The 16,811-nt window shown below is 45.7% G+C and overlaps 2 protein-coding genes across 3 annotated transcripts in view; both read left to right on the top strand.

The window, feature by feature from the left end:
* The window catches only part of ESAM (endothelial cell adhesion molecule), an 89,845-nt gene extending 85,143 nt beyond the window's left edge, over window positions 1-4,702 (top strand). For both annotated transcript variants that reach the window (XM_035139065.2, XM_035139066.2), the window contains exons 6-7: window positions 979-1,117; window positions 1,980-4,702. In XM_035139065.2, coding sequence (XP_034994956.2) covers window positions 979-1,117; window positions 1,980-2,448 — 608 coding nt within the window. In that variant the 3' untranslated portion in view covers window positions 2,449-4,702. The remainder of the gene's footprint in view (window positions 1-978; window positions 1,118-1,979) is intronic.
* Window positions 4,703-6,302: 1,600 nt separating this feature from the next.
* VSIG2 (V-set and immunoglobulin domain containing 2) overlaps window positions 6,303-16,811 on the top strand; it is a 28,070-nt gene continuing 17,561 nt past the window's right edge. Inside the window, exons 1-2 of the mRNA XM_035139703.2 lie at window positions 6,303-10,408; window positions 16,106-16,269. Of these exons, the coding sequence (XP_034995594.2) occupies window positions 10,342-10,408; window positions 16,106-16,269 (231 nt within the window). The 5' untranslated portion in view covers window positions 6,303-10,341. The remainder of the gene's footprint in view (window positions 10,409-16,105; window positions 16,270-16,811) is intronic.

The raw sequence follows: 16,811 nt of genomic DNA, 5'->3' as shown, positions 1-16,811 counted from the left end.
CTGTGCTGCATTCTGGGGCCACATCAAGGCTGGATCTACACAGATATGAAAAACGCTATAAAAACACTATATAGCTCCCAATGCAATTTACCACTGTCGATATATTGCTGCTCTGTAGCGCTATCTGGTATCACATTTTTTATAACACATTTTAAATGTTATAATTGACAGGTGTAGCTGAGTCTCTACTGATGTCAGGGACTGGGCAGAGGAGGAATGGTAGAGACCGCCTCCCTAGCCTTGACCCAGAGAAGGAGAAGACAGTTCTGAATCACAACAGGGGTTTGAGGGAGGTCACAGAGGCAGATGAGGGGAAAAGCTGAGAAATAATGGGGGAGAGGGAAGAAGAAGAAGCACCGGTGGGGGGGGCAACAGCTGATGGACTCAGTGTCTTTAGAAAGGATTCCTGCCCCCCCGACCCTGGTGAGCCTTGAAAGTAGGAGAGCAAAGAGCTCAAAAGCAGAGGGCACTTATCAGCACCCATAGTGATGACTCAAGAGGAAGTGGGAGAGATGGAGGGGGTGGAGATTCACTTGGGACAATGCCATTATTCTGAGAGGCTGCATTCCCAAGCTTCTCTCTGTGAATATTGAATAAAAGCAGAAGGTAAGGACTTTTCCTTGCCTTGTCCATTCCTGACAACCTGCTGTGGGGGTTGGTTCCTCTGCCGCCTGACAACAATCCTCAATGGCTGTGTTGTATCTCCACTGTCAGAGAAAGTAACGCTCCTCGAGACCAGTTGCTGGAAACCGCAGGAGGGGAGAGTGCTCTTGTTCTCGGTTCCTGCTTGCGGGCTTTTCATAGGCATCTCATTGGCCACTGTGAGGACAGGATGCGGGACTAGATGGACCACTGGTCTGATCCAGCAGGGCCCTTCTTTATGTTCCTATCAGATTTCCCACGGCTGTGATCCTAGAATCTCTTCTCTTCCCACTCTTACCATTTTCTGTTTTCTCTCTGCTGTGACTTCCTTTGCAGCGATCAATGGAGCCATGGTGGCTGGTGCCGTCATAGGAGCCCTCATTGGACTTGGCCTGATCATTTTGTTTCCACTTCAGATGCTCTTCTACAGAAGGAAGAAGAAAGAAACGCAGGAGGAAATGGCCAATGAGATCAAGTGAGTGAAAACGAGGTTCTTAAATTGCCCCACAAGGCAGGCAAGTTGTGACCAGGCACAACTAAAGAGGCTAAATGCTGTTTGGAAATACTTCTTTTAAACGCAACAGCAGTGAACAGATTGCTGTCTTTGAAAGAAACAAATGCAATAATATCAAACAGAAATCAACAACGCATGATACCCAGATGAATCTCAGGGAAGGGAGAAATTGTCCCTTATTTCTCCCTTCCCTGAGATTCATTCGGGTACAATGCATTGTTGATTACATTCATATCCACCATAGCTGTTCCATAGTCTAGGCCAGTCTGGTTAGTAGTTGTTTTCCAGTATTGTGTTAACATATTTCCACCTGCAGACATGAAAAAGATTGGTAGTTCCTAAACAGTAAATTCTTGTGGTCATCTATAAACAGATTTAATAAAAGCTAGCCCTAGGATCGAATCCTTGCAACGGGGTGAGCTCCCGTTGCTCAATCCCAGCTCCTGCCCACCTAGCAGTTCAAAAGCACATCAAAGTGCAAATAGATAAATAGGGACCACTCCGGCGGGAAGGTAAACAGCGTTTCTGTGTGCTGCTCTGGTTCGCCAGAAGCACCTTTGTCATGCTGGCCACATGACCCGGAAGCTGTCTGCGGACAAACGCCGGCTCCCTCGGCCTATACAGCAAGATGAGCGCCACAACCCCAGAGTCGGACACGACTGGACCTGATGGTCAGGGGCCCCTTTACCTTTACCTAGCCCTAGGATCAGGTTGCAGCACTTGTTTTATAACAGAAACAGGAAACCAAAACGGACAGGTTCTTCCTCTCGCTCCTTTCCCCTCACGAGTTCGTCTTTTTCTCTCCCCTTCCCCACCTTCACAGGGAAGATGCTGTTGCCCCAAAGACTCTTTCCTGGGCGAAAAGTCCTGGCTCTGATATCGTTTCCAAAAACGGCACCTTGTCCTCCATGAACACGACCCGGGATCACAAACTCTACCCATCCAAGCCGCCCTCAGACACGGCCTCCATCACCACAGCCACTGGAAGCACGGTGGGCTACAAGCCCCCTTTCAGCAACCACTGCAGCGGGACCCACACGCCAACGCCCAGCCTCTCCAGCCAGTCCTTGCCCCTCTACTTCCCCCCAATGGCAAACGGGGTCCATTGCCACCACGCCAATGTGCCAATCCATAGGAACACCCTCCACAGGACAAACGGGGCTCAGCCACAGGCCCCCCGACTACACGAGCCTGCTGCCCCCACCCAAGGGCTCACCTCCTCCACCCTGAGCCGCATGGGGGCCGTACCCGTCATGGTGCCTGCTCAGAGCCAAGCAGGATCCTTGGTGTAAGGGCTTGGCAGCACCCTCCAAGTGCTTCAAGTGGTTCTAGCAATCCCATGCAATGCAGAGAAGCTGGAAGCACTGGCTCTGGGATGTCTGCCTGCCTGCCTTCAGAGCTCCTGGGTGAGGTTTTGCAGGTGTGTCCTTCGAAGGAGCAGTTTTCAAGGAACCACCATCAATGAGACTTCGCAAGGACTTGTGAGATGAGCTTTTTGTAACACCTTTCAGAACTCTTCCTCTTGGTGCCCGAGTCGTGTCCAAGAGGCTGCAACTACTCGAAAAAATACCAGTGGGTCTTTGCTTTGCTTTGCAAGATGTGATTCATTCCTTTTTCTCTCTCTCTTATTGGAGGAAGCAGCCATGCTGGGATTGGCTCTTCTTGACATGGAAAAAATGTGCCAGGGCAGATCTGAAACCTGCAGCCAGAGTGAGGTGCTTCCTTGACCCACCTTTCCTTGGAGTATCCCAAAAGGATCAGAGGGCATTGGGTGCTCTGGAGCAGATGGCAAAGAAATAGTGCAGCTTAGGTTAAAGGGAAGAGGGGGGGATGTTCTCTGAACTTGAGTTAGTGCGGGAAAGCTGCAGAATGACACCTCTCCTTTTTCAAGTTTCTAGACCATGGGAGATTCTTCAGAGTAGGAATATCTGTAGGATATTCAATGTGTGATGCACCTTTAGATCACTGGCCGCTTTCCATAACTTGGTTGCAGCAGAATGAATTATGCAAGCAAAGGAAATGAATGCACATTAGTTTGGTTTGCAGAATGTTTGCAGGTTGTCTCTTGCTGCAGAATTTGTATTATCTCAGCACTGGACAAAGAGCTTTGATAGAGCCAGTGTGGTGTAGTGGTTAAGAGCGGTAGACTCGTAATCTGGAGAACCGGGTTCGCGTCTCCGCTCCTCCACATGCAGCTGCTGGGTGACCTTGGGCTAGTCATTTGATGTCTCTCAGCCCCACCCACCTCACAGGGTGTCTGTTGTCGGGGAGGAGGGGAAAGGAGATTGTTAGCCGCTTTGAGACTCCTTCGGGTAGTGATAAAGCGAGATATCAAATCCAAACTCTTCTTCTTCTTCTTCTTCTTCTTCTTCTTCTTCTTCTTCTTCTTCTTCTTCTTCTTCTTCTTCTTCTTCTTCTTCTTCTTCTTCTTCTATAGTCCAGTCTCTGTTCTTAAATTGCTTTTATTATTAGTATTATTATTATCGGGGGGGGGGGATGAAATGGGATGTCCTCCATGCCACTCAAAATAGCAAGAGCCCTCTGTCCACCTGCAGTTCCCAGTTATTCAGATATGAAAGTTGATGTGTAAATTGGATCATTTTCTGTTTGCTATCAAGAGTACCTGGGAGGGGAGACTAGGCAGGTTAGGGCAAGAGTGTGTCTTTTGTCACCGAGCAGGAATCCCCCTCGACGAAAGTGGCCAGCAAAGGGAGGGAGGCTGCCTTTGGCTTTTCTTTTCGTTGCCATTTAGGTGACCAACTTTTACTGCTATTTTTAAATGCGGAAAGAAATGCAAGTTTTACAACTGCAAATAGTTATTTTTAAAAAAGCTATTTCAAAATTGATTTGCAAATGCTGGGATGAGTGGGGAACATCTGTAGTGCAGGCATTGGACCTCCCCTGCAATTTCTCTTTGTTTTCTCTGAGTAACCCCTTCTAAACAGCTTCATTGTGTCACTGAGCCACTCCCGTCTCCTCCAAAAACTCCCACAGTAACTTGAAGCCCAGTTTTGGATGAATCCTCGCAGTTTTGGCTTTAAGAACGGAGAATATTTGGTTGGTTTCTTCTGCCCCCTTGTGATGCACAGAGGAACTGCACCCAGTCAACAATGCCACCTTGGGGATGAGTAGACTCTTTGCATCTTCAATAATAAGATGTTTCTTCTTCCTGCCCCTCCCAAAAGCTTCTGCAACTAACCTGTATGTAACCTTATATCAGAATATCCTAACAATGGATTCTCTAAGGGCGCCTTCAGTATTTTAATACATATTGTGCAATTATGTTTATTCAATGGACTTTTGATCTTCTGTTTCTTTTCTTTTTTATAAAAGTAGATCTAGCACATAATTTATACTTATAGATATCAACAGGTCTGTGAATCCTGGCTAGAGTCCTCTAACCATTTTCATGTTGGCTAATTTTTTTAAATGGCAATGAGATCCTTCTGTTACATGAGAAGCTAGGAAAGCACTGAAATATTTTTATGTACAGTTTGAAAAACATATTATTTTTCATAAATAAAAGTATTTGTTTTTTATATTAAAAAAAAAACTTTGGGAAAAGTGTTTGTTTCTGTGGCCTGTTGCGTATGAAAGCAGTTCCACCTCAAAGCAGATTGCTTCATTCATTATTTTTATATATTTATTTTAAATATTTTCAGCCTGCCTTTCAGGGTCAATGACCTTGCAAGGTGTCTGACATAAAACTGCAACCACATAAGAAAGCATGCTTTAAGAGGGCAATTGAAAATAATTCCCAGCTGAGCAAACTGAAAAATTAATTAAACTATTGAGGAATCGCTTAAAGATCCTAGAATGGTACTAAAACAGAAAAACTGGCAGGAATTAAAAACAGCAGGAATAAAATAGATTGATTTGGAAAGGCTTAGGTGAAAAGAAAAGTTTTCAACAAATATCAGCAATCTAACATTGTTGGCACAATGTTGCTAAAAGTGTGTGTGACTAGTTTGGGATGTAGCTGGAGAGACAGCTTCTCAAATGCCCTGGTCTGGAACCACACAGGGTTTTATATACCTGTAGCAAAACTCTGAATCTAACACAGTAGCAAACTGGCAGCTGTGACGCGGGTGGGGCTGTGGTCTCAACCACTGAGCCTCTTTGGCATGCCGATCAGAAGGTCGGCGGTTCGAATCCCCGCAACGGAGTGAGCTCCTGTTGTTCTGTCCCAGCTTCTGCCAACCTAGCAGTTCGAAAGCACGCCAGTGCAAGTAGATAAATAGGTACCATTGTGGCAGGAAGGTAAACGGCATTTCCGTGCCCTCTGGTTTCCATCACTGTGTCCCATTGCACCAGAAGTGGTTTAGTCATGACCCGGAAAGCTGTCTGCAGACAAACGCCGGTTCCCTTAGCCTGAAAGTGAGATGAGCGCCGCAACCCCATAATCGCCGTTGACTGGACTTAACCGTCCAGGGCTCCTTTAACTTTTGTTTTACCTTTTACAACACTTTTAACAGGGGTGTCATAAGTTGTCCATAGGTTGCCCCAGACCACAGCCACACATGAGAGTTTTATGCCAGCTGCAGCTTCCTAACCAAAGGAAGCCCCAGCATGTTGCAGTTATTGGGTCCAGAAGCTACCAGGGCTTAGACCACCATTGTGGCTGGCATACCAGCCAAAGCTGACAGCAGGTACTTCTGCACACACGTAAGACCTTCAGCCTCCAGAGGCAATGCTGAATCAAGGAGCAACCCCAACGCTGCGCCCGTTCTTTCAGATTGAGCGCAACGCCATATAGAACAAGCAAATGGACAATTCCCCCGACCTGGGCACACTTGAATCCAGAGCCTCCATCTCACTGGGATTCAGGTAATTGGCTGTCATCCAGCCCATTACCTGAGTTCAGTCACAGGTTCAGGACTTTCACAATGCCACCTGATCCAGTTGTCACAGAAAGATCCCCTGTTCGAACTCATAACCTTAGGTATGACGGCCAAAATGTGTCAAGTCAAGTTTCATGTTGCACCCATGTCCACAAACAACCAATCCTGCAACAGCTAAATGTCCGGGTAGCGTATTTTGTGCTCAGTGGAGAAATTTGGTAAGATGTGCTAGGACAATGGTTCCCAACCTGGGTTTTTTGGCCATGTCCCACCTAAGCATCTCAAAAATCCTGATTCCCACCCCCCCCACCCCCGGTGGCATAATCCTTATTATTCAAAAAGTGAACTATTCACATGGAGGAAGCCTAAAAGGCCATCAACTTGGTCTAAACATTATCAAATTGCCCCCCCTTAAAAATTAAATTGCCCCCCTGTGGGGGTGGGCCCCATGTTAGGGATCACGGTGCTAGGAGAACCATTCGGGGGAAGTTGTCCTCAGCCCTGTTCTCAGCTTATCTGGAGAATAGTGTTTGTGCTGGGAAGGTGCTGCCCGATTCTTTTGACAGCTCTGTTAATAATTAATCTCCCAGTCTGATCTGTATTTCCTTTGCAGAGTCAATAAACGGAACTTTCTGTTGCTTCCAATTAAAAAAACCCCAGATGTACCACTGCATCTACTCTGAAGCCTGCATTTATGCGTAGGAGTCGAACAGCCATCTAGTTAAGTTCAGGAGCATGCAAATGGATGATTCAGTTTAATAACTTCACTGCAAGGGTGGGGACTTAATATTGTAAGCAGGTCATTCAAACATTGCAATCAGGTGCTGGCAATAGGCTTTTTGGGGTTCCCCCAACAATGGATTTTTTCTGGGAAGTGTAACTCCAGATTAAACAGGAGGAAAATATTAGGGATGCACACTGGATCTAGATTGCCAGCTACACTGGTTTGAGAGACAACCCTGGATCTGGTTTGCCCAGCCAGATTGGTCCAGTGTGGTCGAAAAGTGGGGTGGTCAGCGAGGAGGCAGGCAGCTTGTGCAAGGTTTAAAGAGCAGCACAAGGGTGTTTACAAAAGGGCTTTTAAACAGCCCCACGCCACACTTTGCACACAAAGGAACATCTGCATGCCGCCAAACTGCACAGGGGAAGCAGCACTGAGTTGCTGGTGGCAGCCTCCTTGGTGAAGTGCCTTCAGGTTGGAGACTGAATCCACTCATTCAGACTGGCCATTGGATCTGTGGAGCAGAAGATGACTTCCTCATTCAAGCAACAACTTCTTCCTGAGCTCTGGTGCATTCCTGTATCCTTGCTGTCCTTTAGTCCTGACAGCTGTCTTGCTCCGGCTTCATGACTACTAGCTTGTCCCATACCTCCTGACTCATGTCTAGCTCCCAGCCATGGTCCAGCGCTGACATCTAGATGCCACAAGGCTGACAAGGAAAAGGCCAGAAGGACCTTCCAGGGGAGGAAGTTTCACAGTCTGGGTGCTGCAACCAAAGAAGTCCTGATCCATGTTTTCAGCAATGATGCTTCTGGTGGTGATAGGATGCAGAGCAGATCCAAACACAGTGGACAGGTGGGATCATGTCGGAGAAGGTGGTTCCCAAATGATTTAGGACAGGGATCAGGAATTTATGGTGCTCCAGCTCTTGCTAGGCCACAGCTCCCCTCGTTCCTGTCGGTTGGGGCTGGTGGGAGTTGTTGTCCAACAAGATCTAGAGGACCACAAGTTTTCCCCATCCTTTATTTAAGGCATTCGAAGTGCGCTTTGAATTAGACCTGGAACCAGGCCAAGAGCCAATGGAACTAAAATGATAATAGAAGAACATCCTCAAGAAAACATCTGCCCTTGGCCCACAGCATCCTGTAACTGCTTTCTGACTGTTCTTCAAAGGCAGTGTGCATTCAGATAGTCAAACCAAGCTGCAGGATAGTGGCCATGAAGGGGGCAGCTGGTGCCACCAGCTGAAATGTTTAAGCAATCAGGATTTCATTTGCTGCCTTATTGGGGAGGAGGTTTGAGGGTCGGATCGGAGTAAAGTTTTAAATTGTTGCAAAGCTCCATGTCTCATGACGTCACAAGCACATGCCAATCTGATCCCTGCACATATAACTTCAGCTGTCAACTAGGAGAACCAATTTGCCCTGTAGAACGTGAAAGTGGTGAGTCTTAATTCCCCTGGCCTACCCCCCACTATTCCACCACGCAGCCCAAAACCTCCAAATAAAAACCTGGCAACCCAAAGGCCTATATTGCTTATCAGACTTCTATAAAAACAACAAACCCCTGACAACACAAGAAATACAGGACAAACTAGAAGACACCCAAATACCCTGGCTAGCACAAAACCAAATACAGGCTCTCCTAAACAACCCAATATGGCTAACCCAAACAAAACACCCACCCACTCCACTCACACAAGAAACCAAAGACCACCACAGCCAAACACAAATGAACAAGTGCATCCTATGCCAACCCCCGACCTCTCTCACCAACAAAGGAGCACAAGCGAACCACAGAGAACCTGCACGACCAACGCTGACACTGAACCCCTACACATACCAAGGAAAATAGAAACATTGGCACCCCACCCCACCCACCTACCTCTCCCCCCCTTTCTTCCTAATGTCTTAACAGTCAAGTTTAATGTGTAAAAATGATGCATGGGAAAGAATATGAGAATATGAGACATTGTACTACCTGTGTAAAATCCTTAATAAAAATTATATATATATATATTTTTAAAAAGTGGTGAGTCTTGTCTTTCCAGAGTTCAGCAATCTCTTTCTGTCTCTTGTACATCTCTAACTTTTTTCCTTAAAGAGAAGTCATATACCAATTTTTCACTGTTGGTTTGGGTGAGAGGTACAAGAGAGAGCCCATGATATTTCTCTTCCTAGGTTACCTCTTATCCATCACAAAGGATGTAGCTACTTGGACTCTGGAAGATTCCCATAAGGACTAAACTGAGTGCACACACCTGCCCAATCACAGGTGTGTGTGTGTGTGTGTGTGTGTGTGTGTTTAAAATCATCTGGATTCCAACAGTCTCCAGTCAAAATGTGGGGTCAGATTTATGTAATGTTGGGTGTACTGGGTAAACTCTTGAGAGTTTTTGAGTGATGTCTGCATTTCCCTTGTCTTGTCAATACATTTTAAACATTTTGCATCTTGCTTTCCCATGTCTGCATGACAACCTGTTCTTTGAAAATGAAATAATCAAAAGATTGGCATTAGAAAAAAATCTAATAACAATTAACCTAAACACACACAGAGAGAATGCAAATTAAATAGTGAAGATGTGTGTAGTTGTGCCAGCAAAATACTTGGAATTGGAAAAGGCTTGGAAAACAAAATCATTTTACTTTGCTCCTAGAAACCTTTTGTAATAGGCAACTAATAAAGGAAATTATTGTTTGCAATAGCAATACTGTTGTGACGTGGGGTTCGTGATTTCAGCTCTCTTGACATAATATGCTGGAGACAGTTCTCTAGTAACACTTCTTTATTAAAGCAAACAAGACTAAGCTCTGAGGAGAGGAAAACTACATTTATAGGGATGGGGGACTAGCTAGAAAGGGATACATTTGGGAGGGAACAATATCAGGCAATTACAGTGCTGCCTTTTAGAGGAAACCAATAAGACAGAGGATCCAAATACAGCAGCTTAAATGAACCAATAGTAGCTGTACCTTCTGGAACCAAAAGGCAGTTACTTTACCCTAATGCAAATACAGACAATAGCAATACAGATATAAAAATCCTTTGACTCAATACACAACAAATACCACTGTGTATTTCTTATTTTGTGAACTGGAGGTGGATACATCTGTCCATTTCCAATCTCAAGTTCATTTCTCCACTTTTCCACATCAGTTAGTATTTTTATATATATATTAAAATAAACGCCATCGTGGAAATTCACCAGCAAATGTCTCCTAATATACAGTGTTTTGGCAAAGCAATTTTTCAGGGGGGTACTTAAATGTACACAGTACCAGTACCTCTTTTTGTTGTTGTTATAAAGTGTGGCACTTACTGTAGTAACTTCATGGTGAGTACCGGCACCTATTTTTCTAGAAAATAAAAGCACTGAGTAGGTAGAACCTACTGAATTGAATTGTTCCTCCATCCTTTGTATGAACTGCCCCTAAGCTGCAGCAAGCACAAAGGAGAAACATCTACACCCTTTCGCATCAAGGGAGGTTCTTGTGCTTGAGGGTGGTTCAGAATTTTCAACTCGGCTGTTTGCTTTAGCTCACGTACGAGATAAAGAACAATCCTGCTTAGTCTCAGTAGAGTTTCAGTTTTTGCACCAAAAGTGACAGCCTCCCAGCAGAAGAATGGCTCTCACGGTGATTTTCCTGACTTCCTCCATCTCTTGCGGGCTGATTCTCATCTCACTCTTTGGTGAGTACCTAAGATTTGCAAATACATGATTCTGAATATTTGGCACTCACAAGACACTGAATACTTCCTAAGCCCTGTATGTGTTGCTACATGCCACCTCATGAGAGATTCCAGAGCTTTCTCAGTGTTCAGTTTTCTAGGACTGAAGATCAGCAGAGTCTGTGGTGTCTTTAGGATAGGTAAAGGGACCCCTGACCATTAGGTCCAGTCGTGACCGACTCTGGGGTTGCACGCTCATCTCGCATTATTGGCCAAGGGAGCCAGCATACAGCTTCCAGGTCATGTGGCCAGCATGACTAAGCCACTTCTGGCGAACCAGTACAGCACCCGGAAACGCCGTTTACCTTCCCGCTGTAGTGGTACCTATTTATCTACTTGGACTTTGACATGCTTTCAAGCTGCTAGGTTGGCAGGAGCTGGGACCGAGCAACCAGGACCGTCTTAAGCGCCCCTGGCGCAGTGGTGCGCCGGATCTCTCCGGTGCCCTGCCGCCCTGTTTCCCAGTGCAGCGGGTGGGTGGGCGCAGCGCGCTGCGCGGCGGGCGGGCAAGCAGGCACAGCGCGATCTCTCTGGCGCCCTCCCGCCCCGTTTCCCAGTGCGGTGGGCGGGTGGGCGCAGCTCGCAGCGCACTCCTGGCGGGCTGGCGCCATGGTGCCCTGCACCACCCAGCCTGCACGTAGGGCCGGCCCTGCGAGCAATGGGAGCTCACCCCGTCGCGGGGATCCGAACCGCCGACCTTGTGATCAGTGAGCCCTAGGCTCTGTGGTTTAACCCACAGCGCCACCTGCATCACGTCTTTAGGATATACAGTTTTATTTACATATATATCCAGCCTGAGCATAAGGTTAGAGGCGCTCACAGGATTAATACCCCAAAATATCTTGCTTCACCATTTGTCACAGCTTTGGCTCCAGCACATAGCAAGCATAAATCAGTGTCTCTGGCTTCCTGGCTATTTCTCCCAAATGTAGGTTATTGTTCTCCTGCTTAGTAGCTGGTTGGTGGGGGGCAGAGAGAACCAAGCATTTGTTATACACAGAGCAACATTTTTGCTTATATTAATGCTTAACCAGTCGGCCAAAGCCATTACCTAGACAAAGGAACTGGTTTGGCAAGCTTGCTCTCATACCCCCAAAGATACAGGATCCCAAGAACTGGAAGGGACTCAGGGCATCATCCAGACTGCCTCCCCAACAAGCTAATACCATAAGGTAGCCATTGCCCACAGGCTCATAGATGTGATATACAAGGAAGAAGGAAGGGGGAGGGAAGAGGAAAGCATGTGTTGGGGCAGCTGAACCTTCCATGGCTGTTTGATGGGGGGTCAGGTAGTCTTCCCCTTGCTGTGCTAGTCTTTTGGGGCATCAAGGGGTGCAGGCAGCATACAGAGGCCCTTGGTGCCTAGGCCAGTGGTCAAGGCCAGAGCACGCCTTCCTTCTGCTATGGGCAGGTGTGAAATATCATTTTAAATACAGTAATGCCTCATGTTACGTTTGCTCAGGTTGCATCCTGCGGACCCGGAAGTACCGGAAAGGTACTTCGCGCATGCACACGAGTGCCAAATCGCACCGCGCACCTGCGCAGATACGGCGCTTCAGGTTGCGGCCTTTTCACATTGTGAACGGGCCTCCAGAACGGATCTCGTTCGCAACCAGAGGTACCACAGTATTTGTAAACTGGAGTCATTTTACAGAATGAAGTGCATAAATGGCAACTGGAATTGCACATGTTTGACAGTGCATTTGCTAAGCAGTGTTTGATCTACTGATAGTTTCCATGTGAACTATTTGCAAATCAAAACAAATTAGGGAAGGAGCATAAGATCCCCGTCAAATAAAAGGCCCTGTGTGTCCTTCAATCTGCAGTTTTTTTCTGAGGATAAGATGATAGGCTCTCTAATCCTCTCTGTAACTGTGTGGGAATGTATCCCTGGCACATTGGTGGCTGGCTTTCATCTTGATCTGTGAGACAGTCTGTTAAACTTCAGAGGCTTGATAATAATAATAATAATAATAATAATAATAATAATAATAATAATAATAATAATAACTTTTATTATATCCCGTCCACCTGGCTGGGTTAGCTTACAACAACAACAACAACAACAACAACAACAACAACGAACAGTTTATAGTTATACCCAAATTAAAAGAAACGCCAACCCCAACTAAACATTTTTTAAAATATAATTTTTATTCAATGTTCTGTTTTACCATTTAAAATACTCATTTTAACCTCCTTAAAATATCAGGGACTTCCTTCTTCTCTTTTCATGGTTCATTTTGCATATCATAAATCCCTGCATATTTTACAAAAACTAAACAAATTCAGTATTCCATTATTGCATCCATCAAATCGTATTTACAATAAACATTTTCCAATCTTCTCTAAACATATGTTCTTCTTGTTCTCTTATTCTATATGTTAAGTCTGCTTAAGTTACCATTCTTCTTTAGTTGGGACCTCGCCTGTTTTCCATTTGGGGGATAACAAAACACGGGCCACAGTAGTAGCATACATAAATTACCTTTTTTGACACCTGGGAACAATTAACCAACACCAACCTAACAAAAACCAAACCAGGGAACCTGCTTCCACCCCATTCCTAACTCTCTGGAGAGGAAAGCTGTAGACCAGGCATCCCCAAACTGCGGCCCTCCAGATGTTTTGGCCTACAACTCCCATGATCCCTAGCTAACAGGACCAGTGGTCGGGGAAGATGGGAATTGTAGTCCAAAACATCTGGAGGGCTGAAGTTTGGGGATGCCTGCTGTAGACCTATACCCACACGCCTGGGTGCAAATTCCATTGAACTCACTGAAACTTACTTCTGAGTAGACCTGCCTCCACTTTTGATTACAACTCCCCCACCCCAATTTTCTTCATTTGAGCAGCATACGTGTGGGAGGGCGGGGAGTCTTTTAGTTGTCACCATCGTTAAGCAACTCGAAGTCAGAAGTCTTCAATTCACCCAGAGATCTGCCCACAATCTACCTTCTGCCTAGTCCTAGCATGCTGCAGTCGTAATCACACTTATCAGAGACCATTATGCCCTGAACTAACCGGGAGGCTCAGGAATCAAGAAGACAAGAAGTTTAAAAAAGAATGGGAATTTTTTTAAATAATTTATTTAGGAGACCATTAAAACTTTAGCTGGACTATTAAGATTCACTTGTAAAGTAACGAAAATTATAGATAATTCGTGAGTAGAAAAAACTATGGAAAATGGACTGATATGTAGCTGTAAACATTGGTATAAGGACCCATGTAGGGGATGGGGGGAAGTCTGGAGATTCAGAGAATCTCAGAGATAGGTTATTTAAATAATTTTGCTATGAATTTGTATTTGTAAAAACCAACAAAAATATTTCACATAAAAAAGAGACCATTATGTCCTGAAAGCAGGACTTGCTTCCTATCACTAGGGTTTTAAGTCTCTGAGAATGGGCAGGGCGATTGTAAATGTGGCTGAGTATCTTTGCGTCACAGCTAATCTGCAGGAACCACAGGCATGTCAATTCTGAAAGTAAACCATCTAAAGCCGTTTATGGTTAGTTTACTAGGTACATCAGAGGTGGGGAACCATAGCTCTGCAGACATCTCTATCTGGTCACTGGGATAGTTGCTTGGAAATATCATCTCCCCAGACCAGATCACTCACTGGTCCTGCTCCTTCTTCAAGCGATATTTGCCTGGCTGGAACGTGTCCCTCAGCTGGGACGATGTCTTGTGCTTGCGTGTGTGTGTGCAAACCTCTGGATTTTGCAGATGTGAAGAACCTTTGGCCTCTGGATGTTGCCCTTCTCTGCTGGCCATTGGCTTTATTTGCTGAGGCTGATGGGAGTTGTCATTCAGCACATCTGGGGAGCCAGAGGTTTTTTCATCCCTCTGCTGCAGGGATAGGGTGAGTGGAACAAGCAACCTAAAGGTGTGTTTAGCAGTTTCATGATACAGGAAGTACCAAAACAACAACAACCCAGAGATAGGAAGATGCTAACAATCCAGGGATGCGGAACCTGTGCCCCCTAGGATTATTATTATTATTATTATTATTATTATTATTATTATTATTATTTACTGCCCTTCATCAAAAGATCTCAGGACAGTTCACAGAATAAAACACAATATAAAACACCCTACAAGTGTTGCTGGACTAAAACTAACACCCATGTGTACCAAAGATTCTGCATCGGTGAGTCAGGAGACATGGAGGACATCCAACACTATTTGTTATGATGCCCTTTATATACATCCTCGGGCCCTAGACAATAATTCCTCGATTACATCCTTTGCTCTCTTTCCAACCAACCTCCCCTTGAGCAAATCTCTATTTTTATTACTAAACAAACAAACAAATTCCTTCCAGTAGCACCTTAAAGATAAAGGTAAAGGACCCCTGACCATTAGGCCCAGTCGTGACCGACTCTGGGGTTACGGCGCTCATCTCGCGTTATTGGCTGAGGGAGCAGGCGTACAGCTTCCAGGTCATGTGGCCAGCATGACAAAGCCACTTCTGGCGAACTAGAGCACCACACGGAAACACTGTTTACCTTCCCGCTTCGAGCGGTACCTATTTCTCTACTTGCACTTTGACATGCTTTCAAACTGCTAGGTTGGCAGGAGCTGGGACCGAGCAACGGAAGCTCACCCCGTGGCAGGGATTCGAACTGCCGACCTTCTGAACCGCAAGCCCTAGGCTCTGTGGTTTAACCCACAGCGCCACCTGCGTCCCACCCGCTTTCGTGTGCATGCACACTTCTTCAGATACACTGAAACAGAAGTCACCAGACCTTTGTATATAGTGAGGGGGTGGGGAGGAGTATTACTCAGAAGGGCGGTGGGAATGGGTGATTGGCTGATAGGTGTGGTAAACCTGTTGACGACTGTTAACGACTGCAATTGGTCTTACAGGAAAAAGCAAGGGATGAGATGGCTCAAAATAGCTTTATCATGTATAATGAGATAAGAATCCAAACTTACCAAACTTAAAACCATGGAGAGACCTGGTCTGAATAGACACATTGGATTCTCATCTCTGCTTCAGTGTATCTGAAGAAGTGTGCATGCACACGAAAGCTCATACCAATGACAAACTTAGTTGGTCTCTAAGGTGCTACTGGAAGGATTTATTATTATTACTGTATTTTGTTTCGACTACGGCAGAACAATATGGCTACCTACCTATATATCTAGTATTTTTTAATTTATTTTTTAAAGCCAGGCAGCGCCCGCGGGTGTCAAACCACTGGAAGCGATTAGGGGAATAGCTAGTATTTATTACTGCACAGGTTGCAAAATTTGCCTTGGCTGCATGTAAGTTGAGAGCTAGGCACCAAGGCAAGTATCATAAAGGGGGGGAGTGTGAGATGTGGAGTGCTTAACTTATGCAGGTGTGATTTTTGGCATTTTTGTATGTCTGTTTTGCTGTTGTTGTTCAGTTTTAAATCAATTATTTGTATTCTATGCATTGTGACCAAGTGTGACGGCTTATAGCTTTTAACTATAAAGATGTCATTCATTCATTCATTCTGGACTAAAACACCCAGTCATTCCTAACCTGTGACTATGCTGCCTGAAATTGATGGAGGTTGGAATCCCAACAACATCTGGGGGTGGGGGACAACTTCCTCATTCCTGTAGTAATCCAAGAGATGAAATGATCAAACTGGTGAGCTTCTTCTTTCCTTTCCCCTGCAGGCTGTGGGGTGTGTGTGGAGGTGACTGTACCACAAGATCCAGTCATGCAGCAGAGAGGTTCGAGTGTGGAGCTGCCATGCCATTACAAAACGTCTGTTGACAAAAACTTTGTGCTTGAATGGAGGTTTGCCCCTGGCTCAACTCCTCCCGACCACGGGAAGCAGGTGAAGGGGTTGGGGGCCATGGTGTGACCCATAACGAAGGTTGCGTAAGGAGAATGTGTTGATCTCAACCAACCTAACCTTGGAGTTAAAAAAAAATGGGGGGGGGAGAGAGAGTACATTCTGCTTAAACCAGGCGTCAGCAATGTTTTCCAGCCATGGGCTGGATCATTCCCACGGACAATCGTCTGTGGGCCGGACATGCACCAGACATGTGCAGAAGCGTTTTCCAGCACCTGCGCTGCCCATATCCCGGGTTCTGGAAATCGCTTCTGCGCATGTCCGGAAGCCAAAAATTGCACCTGGACATGCACAGAAGCGATTTCCGGCACCCGTGCTGCCCATGTCCAAAATGTCCGCAGCGCCAGAAATCGCTCCTGCGCCTGTCTGGAAGCTGAAAATCGCATCTGGACATGCACAGAAGCGATTGGGGTAGAGACGCTCCTTCAGGTATACTGGGCCGAGGCCGTTTAAGGGCTTTCAATGTCAGCCCCAACACTTTGAATTGTGCTCGGAAACATACTGGAAGCCAATGTAGGTCTTTT

Source organism: Zootoca vivipara, chromosome 15 (genome assembly GCF_963506605.1).
Source record: "Zootoca vivipara chromosome 15, rZooViv1.1, whole genome shotgun sequence".
Lineage (NCBI taxonomy): Eukaryota > Metazoa > Chordata > Lepidosauria > Squamata > Lacertidae > Zootoca > Zootoca vivipara.
The sequence above is the reverse complement of the archived record's forward strand: the minus strand, read 5'-3'. Positions and strand labels throughout refer to the sequence as shown.